At 37.7% G+C, this 27,398-nt stretch overlaps 1 protein-coding gene across 1 annotated transcript; it reads right to left on the minus strand.

Annotated features, from left to right (window-relative positions):
- Window positions 1-9,208: 9,208 nt before the first annotated feature.
- LOC132295463 (E3 ubiquitin protein ligase RIE1-like) lies at window positions 9,209-26,974 on the minus strand. The gene is made up of 5 exons (XM_059793738.1): window positions 26,228-26,974; window positions 17,820-17,939; window positions 10,626-10,758; window positions 10,357-10,515; window positions 9,209-9,761 (listed from the first exon to the last, which is right to left on the minus strand). Exons 1-5 carry the CDS (start codon window positions 26,719-26,721, stop codon window positions 9,600-9,602), a joined length of 1,068 nt encoding a protein of 355 aa, XP_059649721.1. The 5' UTR covers window positions 26,722-26,974; the 3' UTR covers window positions 9,209-9,599.
- Window positions 26,975-27,398: the final 424 nt, after the last annotated feature.

The following is a 27,398-nucleotide window of genomic DNA, read 5'->3' on the forward strand; positions in this document are numbered from 1 at the left end:
GCACAGCTCAGCTTCAGACGTACCGTCAAGCCCGCATTGGTGGCGAGTTGGATTGGGGTGCTCCGGCCCCCCCTGTGGCTCCTGCTCCTGATGCCCCCGCTTCTCCAGCTGCCCCTTTTGTCCCGCCGCAGGATGTAATGACTCGCGCTGACTATCTCACCTTGGATGCTCGTCTCGATGCCTTTTCCTTGCGCTTTTGATGCTATAGAGGGTGCCGTCCAGAAGACTCAGGAGAATCAAGAAATTCTACAGGTTATGCTCCAGTCATTGATTGACCGTGCACCTAGCCCACCTAGTGTTTCCTCCTCTACTCCAATGGTGGAGTGATTTCATGTTTTTCGTCTTATTTCCCTTTTCGGTAGTAATTTTTAGACTTATTTTGGGCCGCGTTTGGCATTTGTCTTTCAGTTTTTCTTTTGCACTTATACCTGCATCACTTTTGCTACTTTGCATGGCTTATAGTTTTTAGTCGAATAAACTGCAGTTATTTTCATTGAATTTGGATTCATATGATTCTTGCTTTGTATAGATATCTTTTGACAGGTTTTTGAAACCAAGTTTGGAGGCATTCATGAGTTGGCCTATTTTTGCACCGCCACTCCAATCCTCTCAACTTGGTACTATTGTTCCTTTCCCCCTTTGTTCATTCTCTTTGTTTGTCCCTTGTCTTCTCACATTGGGGACAATGTGACATTCAAGTTTGGGGGTGCATGTGCATGCTATTACATTTTTGGTGCATGAGCATGTTATTGCAGTTTTGATATTTTTGCTCATTTTTTATACTCGTAAGTTAATAAAATCATATTGTTTAAAGGGAACTTTTTGAAGATTGAAGCATGTACTTAATACTTTGTGTATAGAAGCCAAGACAAAAAAAAATTTTGAAAATAAAGAAACTTTTGAATTAAACATGTTGATTCATAATCGGTTTGTATAAAAATTTCAATTAAATTTTCGTCGGATTTCATACTCTGTTATGTTTCACATTGCACATTTGCACGCCGAAAACCTAATTGTGAGGTATGCAACCCAAATTGACCCTAATCGGGACTCAGTGATCTGAATTAATGACCCTAATGAATGGATATCCTTGGCATAAGTTCAAAAAATAATTATAATAAATAAATAAATAAAAATATTCAATGACCGGTTGAAGTTCGTAGCCTTTCCAACTAAAGTTATTAAGCCCTAGGAGTGTTTCTACACTTAGCACCCTAAAGTCATCTGGCTTTGGAGTTGTTAGCGCAACACTTGTTACATGGGTTGGTTAGAAAACTTAAAGAACTTAGACATTGCACGGTTGTTCAAAAATAAATAAAGATGGTTCATCCAAATTCGTAGCCTTTCCAATTCGAGTTATTAAGCCCTAGGAATGTCTTTACACTTAGCGCCCTAAAGCCATCTGGCTTAGGAGTTGTTGGCCCAACACTTGCTATATGGGTTGGTTAGAAAGCTTAATGAATTCTCGACATTGCACGACCATAGTAGGTGATCTTTTGAGTTGATCAATAAAATTGTCAATAACCAACAAAAGTTGTTCAGTTAATAAAGTTATGCCTTGGAGACCTCATTTAGAAGGAGATTTAAGGATGTGAAAATGTGTTCGTGAGATTGAAAAAAGAGGGTAAAAGCCACATATCAGGAAGCCGGCTCACTTTCACTGAAGTTAGAGTTCATGTTATTCAAGAGATGACAATTGAAGTGTTTATATAGACCTTGATGATTGATGCATTTAAGTTGATATTGTTTTGTCATTTTGTGTTAAGGCTTCATATATGCAAGGTAGTCTGCCTAATGTCTATCTTCAAAATTTTCTGTGTACCAAATCATAGTTGAGCTTCGTCGATATTTTTGTTTCATGATTAATGCATGTGTTAGCATTTCATTGGTCGTCATTTACATTAAGCTCTTTGTCTTGTTTTGCTAAGGGACTAGCAAAATGTAAGTTTGGAGGTGTGATAAGCGCCGAATATTACATATTCAAGCGCACTTTCTTACATTAGTTAAGTCCATTATTAGAGGATAATGTACAATTTTAATTCAGTTGTGTATTTCTTTCTGATTTCAGGTATTTTTCCTGAGAATGATCAAAGAAGAGGTTTTGACAACTTTCTGTTGAAATACGTGCGTCGTGTCGGGGAGTCATCTTCGGGACCTAACCTCTTCAGTCGCCGTTTTTGTGAAGTTCGTGGCTTAGTGTTCATAGTGGAAGTGTGTCTTCGCTCCAGCCTGAAGAAGCTTGCATCAAAAAATTAAGCCTGGAGGAAGTGCAGCTACAAGGCCCGCAGGCGCCCGCCGCGCCACCGCGGGCTCCCGCCAATCTCCCCTACTCTCTACCAACTTCCGCGGGCCCTTGATCAGCGCCCGCGGAAGCCCCCACGAGCCACCGCGGCCGCCCGCCGCGCCGTCGCGGCCGCCCGCCAAACACGCCAGTGCCTTCTTCGAATTTGCAAACTCCCGCGGACGCCCGCTCATCTGCAATAGGCAGGTCAACTGCCCCTGAATTTCAGCATTTTGGTCCCCTTATCCTTCTTTTGTGTGGTCTAGCTTCATGCAGAAGGGGGAGCTCAGGATTTTGAGTATGGGGAGTAGGTTTTAAGTGTATATAGAGGGGTAACTCATCATTTTGGATATATCTCATATTTTTGGTTAAGTACTAGCGAGAAAAAGTAGTATTCTTGAGGGGTTTGGAGTTCTAGCTTGTTGGAGGGCAAAAATGGAGTTCTTTTTCATCTCTTCCTCTCTTCCTCTCCCTTCATTTCTCCTATGGGTAACTAATCCCTATCTAGGGAGGTGATGAAGCCCCATTTTGTAAGCATTGCTATGTTTTGATTTATATTTGGAGTATAATGTATATATGTAACTTTTCTATGAACTAGAGCACTTCATATGATGTAATGAATCTCATTATCTATAAATGATCATTTTGAGTCAAATATCTTGTCTTAGATTGTTTTTCTCTCATAATTATATTGCTACATTTTCATAGTGACAATGGAGATGAGTTCATGGAAATGTTTTTATTGGCATGATATTTAGGAATGTTGATAATCTATTGCTTAGGGCTTTCCTTTGATAAATTCTTCTTTATTTCTATTTCATGTGCTCTTATTATGAGATTAAGGGCTTGATAATCTATGGCTTGGTGATCATGTCTAAGGTTGCATCCTAGTTTAGGTAACCAAAACATGTAAGCCTTGATAGGTTATTCTTGTATCTTGATTTTATATATTTCTTGAAGATAATGTATCAATGTTGTATTGTTGCATTCCACGGTTATATATATATGTATTTCCCCAAGTAAATCATTTCCTAGCATACTTATTGATGGGTAGTGGATTCACTTCCCCAGTCCCTTTTTTAATTGTCTTTGCCTCTTTACCTCTTAGCATTAATGTTTTATGCACTTTTCAATTTATAATCTTAGTGACAATCCAACAAATCCTCTATAACCCCCTTTATCATTCTAAAAATGACTCTAGACACCTAAGTTGCCATAAACTAGCAGTCCCAGTGGTTCGACTTACCCGACCAATAGCCCTATTTTACAATGATTTGTGCTATTGCAAAGGTTGATGTATAATTAACAGACCGATCATTTACCATTATCAGATTGAAGTGTGTGAATCTGCCTTTGGTATTGAGTTATCACCATATTATGAAATTCCTGAAATGTTGTACCTACATCATTCTTACTTCAAAGAAGAGATATCCAGGTCATTCGAGTATATTCATCAATAAACGTAACAAAATAACGAGCATTAAAAAGTGAAGAAATTTTTTCAGGACCGTAAACATCCGAGTGAATGACCGCAAAAGGTTTTGAACTTTTATTCAAACTTGGTAAATAAGAAATACGATGTCTCTTGGCTAGTTCATAAATTTCACAATGAAAGTCTAAATCACTTAAATACGAAAACAAATGCAATTGTAACTTCTTAAGATAACCAAAAGAAAGATGCCCTAGCCTTCGGTGCCATAACCATACAATTGCTCAAGTTTTATCTTCATTACTTGTTTGATTTGCTTGACTGAACTTTGACCCCCCTTTTTCCGTCAACTCTAAATAATGAAGTTTGCCTCGTCTAACACCATAACCAAGAATCTTTCAGGTTAAAATGTCCTGAAAAACACAAAAGGAAGGCTAAAAAGTTATAGTGCACGCAAAGATAGAGGTAATTTGGCTAACAGAAATAAGGTTATATTCAAGGGATGGAACAACAAGAATAGTATCTAAAGTGAGAGAATCGGACAAAGTAACAGACCTCTCCCCAGTAATAAGAGAGGTACTACCATTAGCTATGGAAATAACTAACTGAAAAGGAGGGGTTAAGAGATTTTAACTGACCAGAGTCCCTAGTCATATGATCCGATACACCTGTATCAATAATCCAAGCACTATTCTGAAAAGTCATAGAGAGTACAAAAGCTTTACCAAGTATACCTGGGTGAACAGCATTTGTCGTTGGTTGCACCTATTCCTCTTCCGTAGAAGTCACCATGGCTTTTCCTCCAATATTCTTTCGAGGCTTCTTCGTAAATCCCACCAGTTAGGATAGCCAATAATCTCATAGCATCGTTTTTTCGAATGGCCCAATTCACCAAATTGAGTACATACTCACCCTCCAAATTTTCCAATAACCTGATTACTCTAATTTTTCAAAGGGCCCGATGGTGGTCCTTGTCGAGTTTGGTTGGCCATTATCACTGAGCTTTCAGAGATTGGATGAGATCCTGCCATCGTCTGCTTCTACTGATACTCTCTCCGGACATATGCATACACACTCTCGAGGTCAAGCTTTAGATCTTTTTGCAAGATTTCTCCACGAACCTGTTCAAACTCAAAGCCAAGTCCGCTTAAAAAAATATGAACTCGAAGCCTCGCCATGGCCGAGTGCAATTGAACCACTCCTTTAATTGTTCCTACCTGTGACATAGTCCTGTGATTAATCTCCTGAAAAATAGCAACAAGTTCATTATAGTATGTTGGCAGAGGGCGGCCATTCTGCTTGATAGAAAAAGACCTCTGATTCAATTCAAAAATACACAGACGGTCCTAGACACCGCCTCCCATATGTCCTTAGTCGTGGGAAGACGAATAAATCGCTGCATCAATGATGGGCTCATCAAGTCAATGAGCCAACTCTTGACTCGATGATTTTCGGTTATCGATGCTTCTAATTTCGAATCTCCAGGTGCGGGTTTTGCCACTTCTCTCGTGAGATACCCAGCCTTGTTATGAGCGCCAATCCGCATCTCCATGAGTTGAGACCATAATGAGTAATTAGTCTCATCCAGTATAATTCCAGTTAGAAATGCAGAATTGTCTTGGTGGACTATGATCTGTGGTGTCGGAGTCGGGATTGGTACGGTAGTTGCACCTAAAGTAATCGTTATTCAGACTAACAACAGGAATAAAATTCAAGATACGATATTCGGAAGGCGAAATACGAAGAAGAAGAAGAAATTTTTTTTTTTTTCTTAGAGTTGCTCTGATACCATCTTAGAAATAGAGAGAATGAGATAATACAATGTATTGTATTACTGTATTGAATGAAAATTTACGACCACAGATGGGGCTTATATAAGAGAGGATGGGAGGTAGGTGAGTGAGTGTTGCCCAAGCAAATCTATACATGGAAATAGAGGGTAGGTGAGCCGACGGCTATACAAAGTGAAAACCCTAACCCTGATAATCTAACAACAAGAAATAAATTACAATATATCGGTCAACTATCCTAATTATAATAATTAATAACCAAATCAATTTAGGAAAAATTACATAAATTTATTTAAAAAATACAGCTCATGCTGACACCCCAAACAAAGTGTAAAATATTTTATAGACGGAGCCTCTTTTGTCTTTCATTCCTTTCTTCTTTTTTTCTTTTCTTTTTCTTAAATGGTTGACCATAAAGTCCTAACAAATGATTAATTCTGACATAACACTTACCTCCTAATTTAATTTTCAAATTTTTTTATTTTTTTTCCCTTGTGTTCAACTTGTTTAAATTTTTATTTTTGCATTAGTTCAATAGTTAAAAGTGAAATTATTTACAATGCCGTGGATGTCTATATATATATATATTTTGTGGCTAATATGTCTTTAGATTAATTTAATTGTATTTACAATACTTGGTATGACATATACTATGTAATTCGTATCTTTCGTCTTTGCCTTTTTATGCAGAATGTTTTAATGTTTTTTCGGAAAAAATCGAACAATACTCGTACATATCCGAACGGACCGAACACGTATTTTTATTGTAGAGTATATTACCAACTACGGTGTGGAGTGCTTATTTAGAATATTGTAGAGATAGTGTTAAGGGCTATAGAATAGTATGGTGTTTAGTAGACACTTAATATTTAAGGAAATAATTTTAAAGACTAGCATCTATTTGTCCATTAGATTGGAGAATGTCTATAAATAAGTTAGGTACAAGCTCTAGGACAATGTTTAAAATTCTAATGATTTTATAACAGCTGTGTCATATTTATTAACATAGTTGTACAAACTCATTTATTTGAGTAATTTTGTAACTTCAAATCAGTTGTCACATCACCTATAACTAATTCCGAACCGACACCTACCATTGATTGTGACAACAAATTTAGTAAGTTTAATAAAATAACTATTTTAATAATATCCATTAATATTCAACAATATCCATTAATATTCATCCACCTTAAGAACCACATCATTACCCAAATTAACAACCACATAATTACACAAATTAATAGAAAAACAATTGGAAAAAAAATAGCAAAACAATTAAACAAAAGACAAATTGACAACAGACAAGATGATCAAAATTGCTGCTTCAGATTTTTTAGAAAGCAAACAGAGAAAACAAAGAGAAAAAATTATATACAAATTAACAATAGATATACACTTCAATACAATATTAAAATAATATTTTAAATGAAAATGTGCTCCATTTCACACAATGATCAATGTAAAAACTATAAATAGAAATTGGTTAATAGTGTGTAAACAAAAAGTTTGTGTGAAAATAATTATTTGAAATCAATATAATATTGTTATAAGTAGAGGAGACTCTTTCTCTAAAAAGTTATCATCGCTTTGTTTAAATTCGATTTCTGAAAAGCTCAATACAAGTTTGGGAAATAAAAATTCAGTCTTAAATCTTTCAAGTTCAAAAGTAAATTGCCGTCATGAAATGTTCTAACTTATAGTTCGAAAATTAATATTTATAAAAATAATAATAAATAAACAAAGATGTACATCATAGAAATTTTAATAAAATTACAAATTGAAATTTTAGCGAGCCTTTCAAATTAAAATAAAAATAAAATTTTAGCAACTAAATAATTAAACAAAGAACAATAACTCGAATAGACATGCAATTAAATTTAAATTTGTATTAAAAACGTGGACAGATAATAATAGAAATTTCAAAAAAAATTACAAATTGAAATTTTAGCGATTAGATACTTAAAAAGTAATAATAATTAGTGATTATATATATTTGAGTAAACAGATAAAAATGTGTCCTCTCATCAGTCAGAAATTTGCAATTGAATTCCGATGACCTCTCATCAGAATTCATTACAATATTCAGGAGTTACTATGTTTTTCTAGGTGTAGATATTAAATTTATATTATTATAAATACATTATAAATAAAAGCTATGAAACTCTAAATAATATGAAACTTTTTGTACTATATATATATATATAAATAGAACCTTTTTTTTTTCACCTTTTAACACAATAAACGTAAAGTATTAGTTATATTAAATAAGTAATTATACATCAAATTTCATTAATACTAATTTCCCTGTTTTCAAATCAATAAACAATATAGCACCCCCATCTCACCCCTCTCAACAATGGTGTACCTGATGATAGAGCACTCCAAACAAACACCGAGTCTCCATTTCATTGAATTATTTAAGAATTTCATCTAAATTTTTATTTGTATCTGTCTATATAATACTTTTTATTGGATCATTAAAGACACGATATATAAATGAAAATTAAACAAAAAGTGACAAATAAATTAATATGACCATTTTCATAAGTAAAAGAAAATTATAAATCATGAAACATAAAATATACAGATAAATTTACGCAAACTAAATACTCACGTATTCAAGACCTCTTGGTCATCTGAGGTTGAACTTCAAATCTATGGTATTAAATTTAGCACACTCATCCATTGGATGATTACTGCTGTAACTCGGACTCGGACGGGATGAGGTATACCTTGAGCCCAATCCGACATATGAAATGTTTAACTGAATCCAACCCTAACCCTACCTTCAACCCAAATTACTCAACCCGGACCCAACTCATCCTTCTACTTTTAAACTAGAGCTTAAATTTCGAGTTTAAAAATTGAATTAATTCGAATTACTCATATGACCAATTTAATTAAATTTCTCTTGAACAAAAAAATTTTAAAAACTTATTGCAAATTTTTAATAAATTACTAACAAATGCTTATAAAATAAATGCTCGTAAATGTTAATATACAATAAATTAAGATTTAACAAAAGAAGGGAAAAGAAAAAAGGTGATCATATTTTGAATGGTATATATAGTGTATCTAAAATTTAGAATATGGATTTGTCCGGATTGATAGCACCTCAACCCAAACCCAAATCCAACCCTAATTAAATTCTACTTAAAAATTTTCAATCCAAGCCGGACCTTAATTGTAAAAATGATTGCCCACGCTTACAAAAACACGGGTTGGGTTCGGTTTGCCCAACCCAAATTGCACCCGGGTTCCTAGTCCTAACAATTTTCTTTAAAGCTACCACTACCACTAGCAACCACTGAGCTACAAAGTGAGGTGAGGATTGAAGTCCCCAAAAGAGCAAATGGGTGTGAGTTTCTAACCAAGAAAATAAATAAATAAAAATACAAACTAATTCAGAATGCTGCTGTAATATCCATATAGGAAAGACACTGCCCTGATGGTGCTCACAATTTGAGAGAGGCCATAAAGAGTGTCCCAATCTGTTGGTCGAGATTGGAAGCTCACAGTGAAGAGTGTCATGATTGTCATCATAATAGACATACTCACCTGCATATGCTTTACGAGTATAACAAAAATTCCAGGTGCCTCGAAATCTTTGATGCATTATTCAACGCTCGGTAATGGGTATATCAATATCTACATTGTGTACTAGAGTCGAGGAATCAACAAATTGTACAGCAACACAACCAATCCAAATTTTGCTCGAGAATTCTTTTCATTATGCTAAAAAGCTCCACCGCTAGCCTAATGAAGTAAAATATACATATATATGTGAAGTAACCTTTACCCCCTCCTCTAATAATCAACTGCAAAACAATAAAACTAAAGACAAAATAAAGGAAGCTAATTGCTAGCTTGTTTTTCCATCACAATGCTTGAAGCAGCTTATAAAACGCAAGAAAATTAAGAGCTTCAAAAAGGCCTAAACGGCACACAAGAAGCTCAATTAAATGAATGGCGCAGCTCATTTTTTTTTTATATATATAAATTCATCTGTGAGACTCTGTTTCCTGCCTTAAATACTTCTAGACATTCGGAGAAAACAAGTGGAAACAAATGGAACCAGAAACTTTGTGGACCGCTTTCTTCAAACCTGTTCATTTCCCTTGAGAATGTTGTACTTGCAGAGTGGACATGTCGCGTTCATCTTAAGCCACTTCACGATGCATGTCGAATGGAAATGATGGTTGCAGGGTAGAGAATGAATCTCTGCTCCATCCTCATATGGGCTGAGACATATACAGCATTCCTGGTAAAAACAAAGGAAATGCTGAAAACAAAATCTCGGAGGTACCGATAAAGAGAATAAAAATATTCTAATTTTTGCTTGGAGAAGTACTATTGGAGTGATGGTCACCAATTTTTTTGTTAAGCCATATGTTAGCATTTACTATCCTAGTATCTTCAAGCAGCCTCTCCCCACAGAATCTTCTAATTTTGCTACCACTTCAAGTGGATTCCTTGATAATATGGCACTCTATATATCCTACCACTTCAGGTGCATCCTGAAGAGTATGGCAATCTATATCCATAATCTGTTTCCATGTTTCCCACTTAAGGTTATAGTGAAACTTCTAATAGATCAGATGCCGCAATTATAGAATCTTGGCTTCATCCCTAGTTATGATTTTCTATAGTCTGTTTCCCACTAACCTACTTGTACCATCAATGAGCCCCAACCCACCCTTAAAAGTTTGTCTAATTAAGCCTATATATATATATATATATATTTATTTAATAATAAATAAATAAAAATGACAACATACTGGAACCAACATGAATACATTATAATACTTGTGGAATAAGTTAATATTAAAGATTTCCATGATAAGCCAGTAACTTACTGCATCCTCAGGTAAAAGAACGCGCTCATTAGCTACATATGAACTGCTCGTTTCAATGGGAACCATTCTACCTGCTCCAACACTAGGCTTTTCATCATTGCTAGATATTTGGAATCTGTATTTTGGAAGGATACTCAGATCTGCTTCTGATGCACCTTCCTGTTTATTCAAGAAATGACAAAAAAGAAAAGAAAAAAGGAAGCTATTAAACGGTACACAATCCACTTGATATACTTGTAATTATCATAGTTATTTGTTCTTTGTCATACCTGGCCTGCAATGGCATAAAGGATTGCAATAATGCAAGGCAAGCAGCAACACAGAGCAATCCCTATCAAGCATGCCAAAACAACACAAAAGATGGCGAAGAACACATCGAATGCCAGAAATACCACAGCCAACCTGCAAATTTCAGAATCAGATATCGCTGGAGTAGCCCTGCAACTAAATTTTGCATGCTTTGATTAAAAAATACAACATTTCTCACATCCATAAATTTTTGTACGAGTCAATTGAGTTATTAATAATATGATGACAACAAAGACGCTGAAAATCATAAATATTCCGTCAACTGTAAAGTTCGTGTCCATGTACATCCTAGAAATCATATTTCACGTCCATGGCACAACCTACAAGTCCATATAAGCCACAACCTTTCAAGGAGGATGATATTATGCATAAGTCAATCACCTCGAAAAAATTGAAGTGGTAATTCCCATTCAGATTTATAAGGGGACATTTGCTCCTCGATGTTATTAAAGGCTCAAGGCGCACCGAGGCACTAGAAGTCCTTTGAAGCCTGAGTGAAGCGAGGCGCACAACTGAAATTTTAAACTACCATAAAAGCATTTATATCCTATAAGATAGGTTAACTGGACTCAGACATGATTGTCGGACACGGGTATGTGTCTACAAGTCGGATTCGCTAATCTATAACATTAGTGGACTTGGGAAACTCGGCCAATAAGTGCCCAAAAGTTGGACATGGACACTTGGACACTTCCATGGACAAAGAATATTCAACTACATACATGTTTATTATTAAAGGTTTTTGTCCTTCTTAGCAAATAGTTTGTTAAAGAATAGCTTTATATAATAATAAGTCTTTGAAGTATTAGCCAGTTATTTAAATTATTTTTAAGTACTTCATAGTAATTAACAATTTTCAATAAAGAGGAGTCAGAGAGGACTTCTCATTTGTCATGTCTTCTCTTAAAAATAATAAAAAAGAAAGACCTATCAAAAAAAATAATAATAATAAAAAGAAAGAAAAAGTAAGTTCGTACAACTAGCTAACTGAATTAACTTTTACCGTTACCACACTCCATTTATTTGTACTACAGCTCTTTTTATTTGTACTACAGCTATAAATTAATATGCTGTACAAAAGCTACAGTTGTACACCACCATCTAGAGAGCCACACTGGAATACTTACAATATATATGTAGTAACAGCTTACACGTAAGTTCGTAACCCAATGTCAAATATATTATATATAGGAGAGTACAGCTGTAACCCATAACACGTGTGTTTTCACGCTCAGCCAATTGCAAATAAATTGGGCATTGATAGCACGTGAAAGGTGGGCATTGATAGACCATCAGCTTCAACCTGTCAAAGATGTTTTTCAGCCCGATGCCGTCTTCAAATCACAGAGCTTCTTAACACCGCAAATGGAAGCCGATTCAACAAAAAAAAACATGAAAAAAATTTGTAATCCTTCACAAGCATCAACCCACACATCTTTTTGTGTATTTTCGTCATCCGCTGTGTCCAAAGTAAAGATGAAAAGTCCGAACCAGATTATGTGTCCATGCCCATGTCGTATCGACACAAACACTTCGGCCAACACCGGCGAGTCCAGGTAACATAGCTTATAAGTCATATCAATATTCAAAAAATTAATATCTCACAAAAATATTTTATTGTTAGCTCTCTCTCTCTCTCTCTTTTCTTTTTTTTTTTGGGTTATGGGGAGAAACTGTAAATCTGTAGAGGAGATTGTTTTTTTGGGTTCCTCAGGTCCTTAGGGCTCCTCTTCGGATGTGTTCCCCTTTTGAACGTTTTCTAATATATTTTTACTTATAAAAATATATATATATTCTAACAATGAATATCAAACATGAAAAAGTAAATCCATAAACCATATAAGCATCCAAGAACCATAAAAGTAAATCCATATATCCAATTCCAAAGACTTCAAGCTTTAAAATCTAAATGAATCATGAGACCTGAGAATTGAAGCAAAAATAGATCAATCTGCTAACATATGAACACACGCACACAAAAGGACAGCAGGAATTAGAAAATAATTTAAGATAGCATTCAAAGAAGAACGAAAAATAAATAGTGGGAGATACTGATAGACAGAGATGAGAGGAAGACACAGAAGGACAGCACAAATAAAAAAGAAAAAGAAAAAAAAAAATCTGCTAACCAAAAAAAAAAAAAACAGAGCACAAAAAAAAAAATTTAACCCCAAAAAAAAAAAAAGGAAATAATTTAGGTCAAAGAAGAGTGAAAGATAGAAAAGAAGAAGACAGAGAGATGGACAGTTTAAAAAGAAAAAAAAATTAAAAAATCCGGTTAACAAGGAAAGGGCAAAAAAAAAAACAAAAACAAAAACAGAGCCAAAAAAACCACAAAGACAGAAGTAGATGAAGAGAGAGAAGTAGACAAGAAATAGGAGATCTTTTGTGGGAGATGATACTCCTATTTGGTCTCTCAAATATAGCATACTGATTACTGCATACTTTATTTATTTAGGTTAACAGGCGTAATTGTAAATCTTTGGGGGATCTTTTGGATTTTGTGGATAGCTTACAGCTTTAGTTTCACCTTTGGCGTTTTGTGTATTCTTTGGAAGCTCTCCCAGAGAGCCCTTTATGAAATATTACTTATAAAAATAAAAAATAAAAAGTAGATGAGAAGAGAGAAGTTGTTAAAGAAGAAAAGGGGGGGAAAAAGACAGAGAGAGAACCAGATGAAGAGAGAGAGACAAACAGAGAGGAGTAGACAGAGAGAGACGGGGAGATAGAAGAAGAAGAAGAAAGAACTAACCCGGCTTCGCGTTCATCTCTATAGGTCGCTTTCGTCTCTGCAGTTTTGCGTGTTCGTATCGTGTCTGCAACTTCATCTCAGTCTCACTCTCTCACAAGTTCTCTTTCTCTTTCTTTTTGTCTGACTCTTGGCTTTCCTTTTTGTTTATTCTTTTGATCAAAAGTTCCAGAAGTTGCCAAAACTTACCTTTTTAGCTCAAGGAAATTTAATAATCATTTAGAAAATAAGGAAGGAAGAGTTGGGCACAACTAGGAGCGACTAACAACTAGAACGAGGCACAGCCCAGGCTCGCACTTAATAAAGATTGTTAGAACGAGGCTGACAACAGACGCTAGACTTGCACCTGGGCGTGCCTTTAATAACACTGTTGCTCCTGTGGCAAAGATGAATCCGATCTGGGTTTTGCTCTCCTCAGTTTCAAATTCTAGTTGGTCAATACAGGGGGTTTTTAGAAGTTAATCAACAAAGAGACTACCAAAACTCAAGTGGGATGAAGTCTATGTTACCTGGACTCGGGTGCGGGTGTCGGACACGGGTGCGTGTCCAGAGGTCGGATCCATCCATCTATCAAATTATAGGACACGGGGACACGGAATAAAAGTGTCCAAAAGTTGGACACGGACACTTGGACACTTGTAGGAAAAGAAAAAAATGTACCCTTTTTTATGTTAGACCTCAGTTTTTTAATGAAAAATTGAATAAATATATAAATGTAAAGATAGCAGTGTGGAGCCTTCCAAGCTCTATTTTTTTGTGATGCAGGTTTTCTTTTTTTGCTCTGTTGTTGCACTTGTACCTGTTCTTACAGTTGTGGATGCAACTGCAATGTGCTCCTGTGTGGGCCTGTTTTAGTTTTGTTTTTCTGGGCTGCCTTTGGGCTAGGCCTTTCCTTGTACAATTTCTTTTTTTTAATGAATGGATTTACTGTAAAAAAAAAAAAAAAAAAAGGTAATACAACTATTATAATAATATTACCTTATTTATAAAGTCAAACTGTCAGGTCAAAAAATTTGCTCGAGATTGACCGATAGATATTACTTAAATAAAATAATACAGCTGTCCCAGTACAATTGTAAATTGTTCATAGCTTAGATAGTCTTTTACAGCTGTAAAACATTATCCTTGTTAAAAGACCAAACTCTCCCATATTTTTACATCCAAATTGACAAGTGGCATGATCGTGACCGTTGAAGGGTATTAAAAGCATTAGTAAGAATGTGAAAACACGCTCGACCGTTACAAAATTTTGTGCAAACAAAGCGCGTACACTTCAGTCTTCTCTAACCTTCGAAAGACGCTACTTTTGAAGCAAACCACCATTGTTGTACCAGTAAGTTTTCTGATCTCATTAATGGCAACCTATTTAACAAATAAAGCATGAAGAAAGTTCGCAATCCTTCACAACTACCAACCCAAACATCTTTGTTTGAGTTTTCGTCATCTATCAGCCGTGTCCGGTAGACGCCATGAAGGATCCGACTCAGATCCAGTGTCCGTGTCCGTGTCGTGTCGACACGGACACTTCGGCCTGAACAGGCGAGTCCAGGTAACACAGGATGAAGTAATTAAAAACGAATTAAAAAAAAAAAAACTTGGATTTAAGAGATGACAAGGTTTCTAAAAGGAAAGAATGGGAAGAGAGAATTCATGCGGCCAACCCCATTCACATGGGATAAAGGCAAGCATGATAATGATGAGTTTAACAGTTTGATGTGAAGAATGCCTTGCTCCATGGAGATTTTAGAGGAGGACGTGTACATGGATATTTTCACAGTTTTGAGTTTACATCACCTAATGGCAATGTATTTGAATTGAAGAAGCAAAATATAGGTTGAAGCAATCTCCTAATCCTAGAGTACGGCTTCAGAGGTTTACTAAAGCTATGCAGAGATTTGCTACAACCAAAGCCAAGGAGCTCATATATAATTCATTAAGGCATTAGTCTCAAGGGAAGGTAATTGCACTTATTGTACATGTAGAAGAAATGTCAAAGGACCTACCCATCTAGTAATTTGAGATAAAAGGATATTTCCCAACGATTGAAGTTGCTAGATCCAAACTGGGAATCTTCACCTCACAAAGGAAACATGCCAAAAAAGAAAAAAGAAAAAAGAAAAAAAGGAATGTTAGGGTGTAAACTTATCGACGGATTCGACGCCGATCGAACAAAACAACAACTTAAGAGAAGGCGGTCAAGATGCTCTAGATGATAGAGGTAGATACTGCTTGTGGGAAAAATAAATTTACTTGTCCCACACACGTCCTGATATCGCTTATGCAGTTAGAGTTGTGAGCCAATTTATGCATGCACCATGTGAGCCTCACATGGAGGCATTTTTAGACTCTTCGAATACTTGTTTGCTCCTGGTAGAGAATTGTCATTTTCTAGACAAAATCGCATGAGAACAGAATCCTATATACATGCAAATTGGGCTGGATCAGTTTCAGACAATCAGAAATCCACATCTGGTTATTTCACTTTTGAGGAAATCTAGTAGCATGGGGAAGCAAAAATCAGCGATTGTTGCTAGATCTAATGCCAAAGGAGTATGTATATCACTTTGGTTGAAATCGTTGTAGAGATCCTATGAGCATAATACTGTGATTACAAAGTTGCAATAAACAATGCACACAATCCAATCCAGCATGATAGAACTGAACACATTGGAGTTGGGACACACTTTATCAATAGAAATTAAGCATGGATTTGCTTTGTATTGTTAGGTCAATAGGACTTATATTGGCAAATGTCGTAGATCAAAACTTAAATCAGTAATTTCGTTTTAATTTCTTGCTTTTTTTAAAACTTGGTCAAAAGTTAGTTTAGTGTTAGTTACCTCCCAAAATTGAAGATGGAATTGATTCTACATTCAAGGGTATTTCAGTAATCTTTATCGACTCTAAAAAGGTAAATTGACATAATGATGCACTTGCCAATTAGGGTATATGCATTGCATAACTAGAGTTTCTAAATGTTGATGATTTAAAGTAATTCTGATTCCCTAATATGTTTTATATGTGAATGAATATGTTTTGGAATTTGAACATTTGTTATGCAATTATTACTTATCAATATATATATATATATATATATATATATATATATATATATGTTTTGGAAACTTCCATGTTTAAATATATTTTTTTAATGTATAAAACCTGCAGAAGTAGTCGATCCACCGAGATATCGACCAAAGGCATCTGGAGTGATGTCCATCGATCAACATTTAGATCAAGTTGTTCAGGTCCTCGGGTAGGCAAGTTCCAATTTTGTTTTTAACACTGCAAAAAATTATGTTCTCGTAATACTACAAGGTTGCTTATATATACCTAAAGTGACACTTATACAAATTATCTCTCTCATACATATAAAAAATACATGATTGAGTGCTGTGTTTTGTGAGAATGCATATTTTCTTCTATATTCATCATGCTTAGTTTTAGTGAGTGTATACACACGTGTTGACACCCATTGCTGCGTATTCAAGAGACAATTCAACGTACAAGTTCAATTTACAAATTGACACATGGACAACTATTAGCTGAGACTAATTCACAAGAGTAGTAGATTTGTGAGGAGCGCATGCAATTGACGAGCAAAAGCACTATATAGAGACCTTTCAGAGAAAAAGTTTGGAGTCTAATATGTCAAGGACGTAACTAGGGGTTTCAGGGCCACTGAACTGTTAATGTAGGTTGTAATCCTTCTTTCTTGATAGTGGATTAGTGAGTGTACACCTTGCACGACTCTTTATCAGAGTTTTAAGTTCAAGCCCTTAGTCATTAGTACTATCAGTACTCCTGATGTGAAGTCGGGTGATCAACTTGCAAATTATTCTAACAAAAGGAGTAGCAACTACAATATTTTAATCAGTTCTAGACAAGCTGAGAATGTGTAATATCTTAGCACCAGCTTGAAGGGGAGTGTTAAAAACCTTCTTCTTCTTCTTTTTTCTTATGTTGAATGATATATAGTAATTATGTTTTTTCCAAGATAGTAAGGTATCTTTTTTCTTTTGGTGTAATAGGGCCTACTAATTGACAGAAATGGAAAAACTATTTTCAGACACACACACAAAAGAAAAAAAGAAATAAAAAAAGAAAAAAGTTGATAAACCACAGTACGAAAGAAATAGACACAGTGGTCATCACTGAATCTAGCAGTGGCATTATATATGATCAAAACCTTTTGTGCAGACATTAGAAAATTTTCCTATTTCAAATAGATATATTTAATCTTCTGAAAACCCAAGATTTTGTCCATCCCAGAAAATACTAGAGTTGATTGGTTTTGACAAAAACATATTACTAGATTGATTACTTGAACAATCATAAGCAGTTTGCTTGGTCACATGCAGTTACAAAATAAAGGATCTCAATATTAGGTTAGTTCAAAGCATACCAGTACAAACGTGGGGCACCATGCAGAAGAATTTCACCACCAGAAACTACCCAATAGAAGCCGACTATCCACCAGAGAAATGATGCCATTGTATTCACAGATTCACATCGTTTAGTGGCACTGAAATATCAATTAAATCAGGAAAAGGTCATGGATAATAATGGAAATACAAGCAGAAGTAACAAGTAAGCTAACTGCAAGTAACATAAGAGAATAGAATCAGAGCAATTGCTATTCGTCAAACTCAGATTACAATAGACACTCACAACAAGTGTGTTATTTTCTGGAACTAGGTGACTCGTACTGTTACAAATTACATAGAAAAAAGTAAAAGAAATTAAGGGTGTAGTTTTTGAAGTAAAGGTCAGTTTAATATCATTGACTTTCAACTCCATAAAAGACTGCAGAATTAGGTTAATGTTGCAAGCAAATATTGAGAGAAGCTCGAAGCTGATTGCAAAAGGCTTTTCCGAAAGAGATAATAGCTCGCCAATTCAAAAAGGGAGTATTACTCTTGAGATCCAAACGCAAAATCCAAAACAGACTGGAAGTTGGCATCTTCAAGTCTTCAACTTCAAGTACCCAAAGCAATGATCAATTTGAATTTTGTTACCCCAAACTCAGTTACATTAGCAAGTCCAAGCTGTGACGTGTTTATTCCTCACTTTCAAGAAGCTGAAATTGTGAAAGCCATATCACCACAAGAAAAAACCTATGGGTGTAAAAAATTTTAAGTTTGCAATCTTCCTTCTTTATGCAAATACAATTTGTCAATGTTTCTACAATGGGTGCTTAATAAAACATGCAGATAAACCTGGGAGTTACATGTGTGAGAAAATGGATTTTAGCACTGCTAAAAGGACAATTGAACTAATGATACTTTTATTCATTATAAAAAATAAGGGAAATGATATTTCCTCCGACCCAAACAACCGAAACTTCCTCCGAAACCGATGTGGCATAGCCGCGTCATCTCACCAAGTAACCCTGGTTTTCTCTCACTAAAAATCTGTCTAACTTGGGAAGTCAAGACCCCCTCTCACTTTCTTCCTCTTTGTTTCTGGAATCCACGGCCACGATTGTGCCCGGCAGCATGGTGCGACTGAAAAGCAATACTGAACTATGGCAAGGCCGGCATGGCGCGACTGAGAACGAATGGTGGCGACAAGCTACTCCGGCGACAACGGGTCTGAACAGCGGCCGTAGTGACTACTCCGACGATGAACAGGGACTATTCAACTTCGGCAATGGCCAATGACTACTCAACTTCGGCGACAACTGTCAAAGAGGATGCTCACCAACAAACGTCGGCGATGGCAATGGACCAGGCGACGACAGCGATGACGATGGAAGCTCCGACGACTGCGAACGGCGGTGAGGTTGTGATTGGATGATCCAATTCTGGCGACCGTTCACTATGGTTGGCAACAGACAGGTGAAATCTATATCCAATTTCACCATCATCTCTTCCTTCTCCACCTTCTTCGTCTTCTCCGTCTTACAGGAGCAATTTCATCCTTGCTTTGGCCTCGCTAACGGGGTTTTTTTTTTCAGTCCGGTCTTCTAGAAAGAGAAACTTATGGGGATGGCGTGGCATGCCACATTTGATTCGGAGGATTTTTCAGTGGATTGGGTCGGAAGATGTATCACAGCTCAAAAAATAACAATTAGAGTAAATTACCCTGACCTCCCTTTAGGTTTGGCCTAATCATCCTCAAATGAAAGTTTCCAAAAAAAAAAAAAAAGGGAAATTGGGTCAACGACCCGAGGTATAATGAAATCACAGTCAACCCCAAGTATGTTAAAGCTTTAAAGGTTTGTCAATGCCTTAGACAATTTTTCATATTCCAAAAATGCCCTTAGTTGCAATAAAGGGACAAATTTAACCAAATGTCCTTTTTAATGATAGATATATAAGTATACAATTCATGTACTATATGAACAGACATATATTGCAAGTTGCAACAATGCAACATATATTGTTGGAGCAATGGAAGCGCGTTGTCACGCCTTGCCGCAGGAGGTTACGCCGTGCAGACGACACGTGAGCTGAATAGGATGTTGCATGGTGTCTGCATGGAAAGAGAAGAATCACTCCAGAGTTGTGTGGAGGATTCAAGAGTTGTGTAGATGTATGTAGATTGTTGTAGATTATTCTAGCGGTCAATTGCCAATGGGAATGCCTATAAATAGGGAGTGTTTTCATTTATAAGGCAACAAGTCAGAGTGTGAGTTGAGAGCTAAGTAGAGAACTTGAGAGCTAGCCTTGTACAAAGCATACTTTGAGTAGTAATACAAGTGTTCTTTCTCTTGCAAACTAAAGTGCCCAAGTATGTGTATGCAAGCCAAGTGAGGAGGGCGAAGGCCACTACAACACTAGTAAGTGCATGAGCGGGAGTGTGTTTGCTTGAGTAAGTATGGGAGTTAGGTTGACCAATGCCTAGTACGAGGAGAAGCAATGTCATCTTGGTGCCGAACGGGTTTGGCTAGAGTAGTGGTGAAACTCTAAGCCCGTAACAGTTGGTAGCAGAGCGAGGTTCCGCCCAAGAGAACACAAGGGAGGCTTTGTTCGAGTAGGCATGGCTAGTGAGGTGCCCCAAAGCTTGGGTGAGGTGCCCCAAAGCTTGGAGGAGAAGCTTGCCACATTCGTGGTTGTCACGGAAACTAGGCTGTCCAAGCTCGAAAGGAAGGTCGTAGAACTCACCGAGTCGTTCGATAGCATGGTTATCAAGGCAAGAGAGAAGGATAGGGACTTACATGACAAGGCGGACGACTTGTGCGTTGAGATTGCGAAGTTCAAGGAGTTCTCGCAAGCGCGTGAGGTCGTTGTCGAGCCAAGGAAGAAGGCGGCGCTGAAAACCAAGGGGTATGATGGGGAAAGAGACGCACACGAGATTGACTTCTTCTTTGGACACATGAATAGGTACTTTGATGGCATGGACATCGGAGATGACGAGGAAAAGGTGTAGACGAGCATGATGTATCTCACAAACACTGCTGCGCTATGGTGGAGGCAACGCTTCACAAGTAGAGGGGCGCAAGTGGTTGAGACATGGGACAAGTTCAAGAGGCAGTTCTATCCCGAGAGCGTGAAGTACCTTGCTATTATTAACCTGAGGCGCTTGAATCAGAAGGGCAGCATTAGAGAGTATGTGAAGGAGTACACCACCTTAATATTAGAGATCTCTGAGATGACTAAGCGACAACACTTTAGCTTCTTCATCGATGGGATGCAGTCTTGGGTGGCCACGGAGCTACAAATGAGGGAGCCTAGAGACTTGGCATCCACCATGGTTATAGCAGAACTTTAGGCATGACGATCCACGTCTCCAAGGAGGGAAAACACCAAAGGTGGGAGAGACCGAAGCCCCAAGAAGGTGAACATGCCCAAGCCCAATGATTACGAGCATAGCGACGAGAATAGACGCCTGCACTATGGCAAGGGCAAGGACCATGGGTGATGGTCCAAGGCCAATGGCAAGGGAGAGCGTCGCAACAAGAGCAAGGGCGGGTTGAAATGTTAGTTATGCGATGCACAAACGCACATGTTGAGACACTGCCCTAACAAGAAGACCGTGAGTGCCCTTGTGAAGAAGGGTAAGGAGGACAACTTGTCATTAAACAACGACTAAGACACGAGCATAGGCCATAAGGGCCACGCAAATGCCGAGTAGCATAGCATATAACACCAAGAAGAAGGGCAATGGAAGAAGGTCGCAGGGGTGCGCTATGTAGACGCAGAGGTTGGTAGCAAGCCCACACAAGCATTAGTAGACATGGGTGTCATACTGGTAGAGAACAGTAGCAACAGCCTTTTAAAGTATATAAAAGGCGTGGCAAGGAGGGTTCTAAGGCTCAAACCTTAATTTGGCACATGCTAGATGATGGAGGGTCCACTTGGAGTCTTGCATAATTAGGGGGTTTGGTCAAATTGCATAATTTTGGTAATTGCATCAATAATGGTGAAATTGCATTGTTTTGGTAATTCCATCAATTAGATTAAATTGTATCAATTAAGTTATTTATTACTTTATTATGGTAGAGTCAACTTTTGATCTCTGTTACATGGACTCTTCAAAAGTAATGAAGTATCCGTGTCGGACACATATCCCTCGGACATAGGAATGGAATATGTGTCCGACACTTTTGGTTGGACATTACTTAAAAAGCATTTCCAATCATTCAATTACATTATATTATTACTTTTGAATGAGTTAAATGTCTATATTGAACATTATATTAGATAAAAACATTACTTTACTCTAGAAAATAAAAAATAATAATTAATAAAATGAATATTTAGCCGTGTCCGTGTGTCTTTCTATTTAAAGATTTGACACGTTCGACTCATAGATACATACCCTTATCCGACACCCGTACCCGAGTCCATGTAACATAGCTTTTGATTACCTCCATTGTAGGGTATTCCAAGGGTCATTAGTTATTATAAAATGATACTATGTAATTCTGATTACTCATTGAATGAATGAATAAAATATATTTGAGATTTCTTTGTGAGTGATTCACAAATTTTGAGGGAGCGAAGCCTTCTCTAGGTGTGATACCTAGGCCTGCTGGAGTGATTCCAATAAATTTTTTTTTTTTTTTTTTTTTTTGGTTATTTTCAATGCTTCTTCTCTATTAACAACTCTTGAACCATAGCCTTGTTTATCTGAATTTCCAGCCAATAAACTCCTTTTTATTTCAACTATTTGAGGCAACCCTTGTCCTACATCACATGCACAACTTTATCACCCCGCGGAAGGCACAAAGACCCGGTCTAGAGACGCGCAAGAGAGAGGGTTGGATCAAGGGCGTCAACTCAGAAGAGACAGGAAGCACACGTGAGAAGTGTGCAAGGGCGTGGAGCTGTGCATGAGTGGGTGGAAGGGCAAGGCTGACTTCCAGGTTGCGGAGATGGATGACCATGACATGATGCTGGGGCTGAACTTCTTGGACAAGAAAAATGTCGCCCCAATACCATGTCTTGGGGCAATGATGATACTTGGAGGCGAGGAAGGCCAAGCCGCATGCATGCTTCCGTTCGTGGGCAGGAAGGAGAGTCTAGAGGTCGCAGTGAACATGTCAGAGTAGACAAGGTCCTTTTTTTAAACCTCAACTGCGATAATTAAAATTAAAACACGTGTTAGAACCACCAGAAGGCCACAAGTGAAGGGCTGCGTTGAAGGATTTAAATATTAAAGTTACACCCTATCTAACAGCTTAAGCTTTAAATATTAAATATTTAAATTACAACCTCTTTAACAACTTAAACTTTTATAGTAAATAATAGTTAACACGAATGTTTGGGCCAAGGACATACACAGGTGTTGTTGACCATGGACAGGTTGGGTCAGCAAAAGAAGCTGTGATGAAGGAGTCATAGGTGGGGGATGTCTAGTTTTCAGGCTCCCTCTTATCCATGGAAAACGGTTTGGCATTCGAAGGCTCCTCTTAGGGTGGCCTTTTTTGCTTAGACTGCTACTTGGGGCAAGATCCTGACTCTGGACAATTTGAGGAAGAGGAGTCATGTTATTGTTAATCGGTGTTGTCTGTGTATGACTGATGGAGAGTCTGTGGACCACCTTCTCTTGCACTACCCAGTGGCCCATGACTGTTGGAGCCTTATGTTTGGTCTTTTTGGCGTTCAATGGGTTATGCCTCGGACCTCACAGGGTCTTCTCGATATTTGGAGAGGACAGAAGGTGGGGGCTCGAGTTCGCGACTTCTGGAGGGCGACTCCCCTCTGCATCTGGTGGTGTCTGTGGAAAGAACGCAATAGAAGATCCTTTGCTGGGGAGGAGTTACCCATTAGGGCTCTTAAGTATTCTATTATTTGTTCTCTTTTTAGTTAGAGCATGGGGAGAGATTGTTCTTCCATTGAGGGGTTTTTGGATTTTTTGGGGTCCTTGGATCCCTAGGCTTTCTTTGTTTTTTTGCTCTTGGTTCTTGTACAGCTCTTGAGATGCGTTCCCCTTTTGAACGCTTTCTAATACATTTTTACTTATCAAAAAAAATAATGGGTGGGGGATGATGTCACACCCCACCGCTGCAGTTTACGCCGCGCAAGCGACACGCACTACGTAAGATGTTGCATGGCATCTGTATAGCAAGAGAAAAATCTATAGTCTTCCAGAGTTATGTAGAGTTATGTGGAGGATTCTAGAGTTGTGTAGATGTATGTAGATGCGTATATAAGTGTAGAGAAGATAGGAGAAATTTCTATAGGAACGATCTCCACTGTAGATTAGGATGCATCCTAGCCGTGTATTCCGGAGGGAGATGTCTATAAATAGGGAGTGTGTTTCATTTGTAAGGAGTGTGAATTAAGAGCTAAGTAGAGAGCATGATAAATAGCCTAGTACAAAGCATTCTTTGAGTAGTAAGACAAATGTTCTTTGTCTTGCCAACTAAAGTGCCCAAGTGTGTGAGTGTGCGTAAGCCAAGTGAGGAGGACAAAGGCCACTACAACACTAGTAAGCGCACAAGCGAGAGTGTGTTGGCTCATGGCACGGGAGTTAGGCTAATGCAACGCCGTCATGGTGCCGCACAGGTTTGGCTAGTGTAGTTGTGAAACTCTAAGCCCGTGACAACGGGAACATCGAAATCCAATAAATTAATCATTCGCAAATACAAGATATAACGTGATTCAACCAAAACCGGCTTCATCCACGGATAAGAAGAGATTCCACTAGTATATGCCTTTTCACCATGTACCACTCCACGAGCCTATCTCTTCACTACCAATGCCACCAATGCTTTTCCTACTCTACCAAACCATAAACTACCTCTACCCATCTACTCCGTCATGAGACTACATCTCTCTACATCTCATAAGTCTCAACCACAACCTAAGTATCTATTTATAGAGTTACAAAGACAATTCCTTGTTGAACAAGAATTACAATTCCTTGGGGCCCAAGACTTGTCTAACAAGAAATTACCTAATAAAATACAACTCTAAACAAGAAAACTAATTAAACTAGGAATTTGAGACACAAGTACCAACAATCTCCACCTTGGCTCAAATTCCATCCAGCCAATCATCGCTTCCACAGCATTGATACCTTCAATCTTGCCCACAAACCAAATTCCAATCAGGTACTTTCACCTACAAACCATCACTACGACCTTGTCAGATTTAGGGACTCCAAGGAGCCAGTTCCTCCTTACTCTTCAAATTGTATGCCAAAATGTCACGATCCTCCTGACACTGTACGCTGCTCTCAATCAGTCAAACCTCCAAAGGCTCCACTTTAACTACTTGAGTTCTATGCCACGTAACTCACCACAATTTTCTAACCATCGTGACCAAACAAGCTGGTTGACTCCACCTACAACTGAAACCCATTAGAATACTTGTTGAGACTCCTTGCATTTTCTGGATCTCCTTCACCTTCGGCTCTAATACCAATTTGTTGAGACAACAGAAGCGCGCAAATATGGAGATCCAACAAGGCAAAAAAGCGCGCGCACACAAACACAAGATATAACATGTCAAGAAGTGCACATCCCAAATCACCCTCCCGCAATCAAGCCAATAACAGTTGAGCACCAAGGTGTGTCTATCTAAGGCAATCTGAAAAAGACTAGGAAAGGAGCACACCAGAGAGCGGTGATTTTGGTTAAGTTACAACTAAGGGTGATTTGTGTTAAGAATGACGTCATTTATTCATATCAAATCAGCTTTCTTAACAAATATGAAATATAACATAGTATGGACAAATAGTAAATTAATAACTAATGTTAATTGTCTAAGCAACTTTGACAAGGGTGTCAAGGCCAGACTTCAAGAGAGGTCAAGGTAATTTACCCTAATAATTATACAACTGAACTAAAATATTTTGTTGGATGCCTAGATGTAAACATGTTGCTTTACTATGTTACTTTTACTTATTTAAAAAAAGAGAGAGAGAGAGTGTAAAAATAGACTAAATATGTCACCAAATCATCAAAAGATAAAACAAGGAAAAAAGAAGGAACTAGAATTAAACTAAATTTGAGTATGCTAGGACTTAATTTAATATCACATTACATGTTGATTTCAAGCTAGATACAACCATATGAATTAAATTTTCATTCAAGAAAATAATTAAATAAAAGTTTCAATACTTGTCCAAATGCTCCCAATTTTTAATATATGTCAGAATTCTGTCCAGGTTGATCAGTTTGTAATTTTGTATACTACATGCAGATTACTGCTGCAACGTTAGGACATAAATCTGTAAGGTCCGAACTTCTTAGCAGGTCATGGATGGAAATGGTAGACCCAATGTTAGGGCAAATCGTTGATTGACTAAAACCATAAATTCCAGCCTAAAGTGCTTCAATTTGTATACCAATTTACGGAAACAAAATCAAATCCAATAACTTAAACTAAATCTAAGTTCAAGTGCAATTCGGCTTACCTCGAACTTGGAATCCCTAAATTCCCCGCAGTTCCATCCTCATCGTCGCTTTCATTCACATCCCCGTGCGATTCCGCCCCCGCCTCACCCCGACCCCTCCTCACATTCCTCCTCCTGAACTCCAACCACACCAGAAACACATGAACCGAACACTGCAACGCGTAACCGCAGATCCAAACCCTAATCGGCACATTCGTCTTCTCACTTGCCGTACAAATTAACATCACCACAGACACAATCACAAACGCCAAGTTCCACATCATGTCCAGTGCCACCACCGGCTTCGAATACCCCCAGTCAGCGCGTCTCTCCTCCAGCTCACGCGCCGCCGTTTCCCTCACCAGCATCGACGGCCCCCGCCGGCCTGAAGCCCGCCCTAGCAGCATCGCGAGCGTATTCGGCCGCGTCGCCCCCTCCCCGGTGGCGCCCTCCCGAGGCCGAAGCAACGGCGCGGTCGTCTCCTCCTCCGTCGCAGTGGTAGACGTATCAGCCATTGAATTGAATTCTAGAGAGAGAAACTAAGAGACGAAGTGGAAGGTGAACGAGGTATGATAGGTTGGTGTGACATAATTTGAACTGAGAGACAGCAATGGAAAGTCCTATATGTGTCTATTTCAATCTATTACGCTTTGTTTTGGTTTGCTCCGTTGAAGGGTAGATGAGACGACTTCTAGTTTTTTTTAAGAGTGAGAAAATCTAGAGAGAGAAATGTGAGTACACGCTACGCCGGTTTCTTTTGTTTCGTCTCATAGCAGTAGTAGTACTTTTTATGCGTCACCTTCACTCTTTTTTTTTCACTTATTTCTGGAATTTCAGTTGTTTTTTAGTGTTGTAATATGTTTTAATTGAATTGGGGGTGTGGAAGGTTGGTAACCGACTGATTATGTATGACATTAACAGACGCCACGATAGTGAAGAAACATAATAGGATGATCCGTATTGTATGGAGTCTTTATTCACCTAATGTTCAACTGTGAATTGAACCTCCAAAGTCCAGCCCAAAGCTGAATTTATCATATATTTACAATATATGTATGTATATTGAAAAAAATAATTCAAAAATTCAAAAAATGTGTGTAATCACGGGACACCGAATAGGAAATGATAATAATTATATTTGAGAGAAAAAGAAAAGGAGACTATTTTAACTAGTTTACCACTATACTCTTTT

Source organism: Cornus florida, unplaced genomic scaffold (assembly GCF_030987335.1).
Source record: "Cornus florida cultivar Cherokee Brave unplaced genomic scaffold, ASM3098733v1 CherokeeBrave_3.0.0_Hap2_Chr02, whole genome shotgun sequence".
Lineage (NCBI taxonomy): Eukaryota > Viridiplantae > Streptophyta > Magnoliopsida > Cornales > Cornaceae > Cornus > Cornus florida.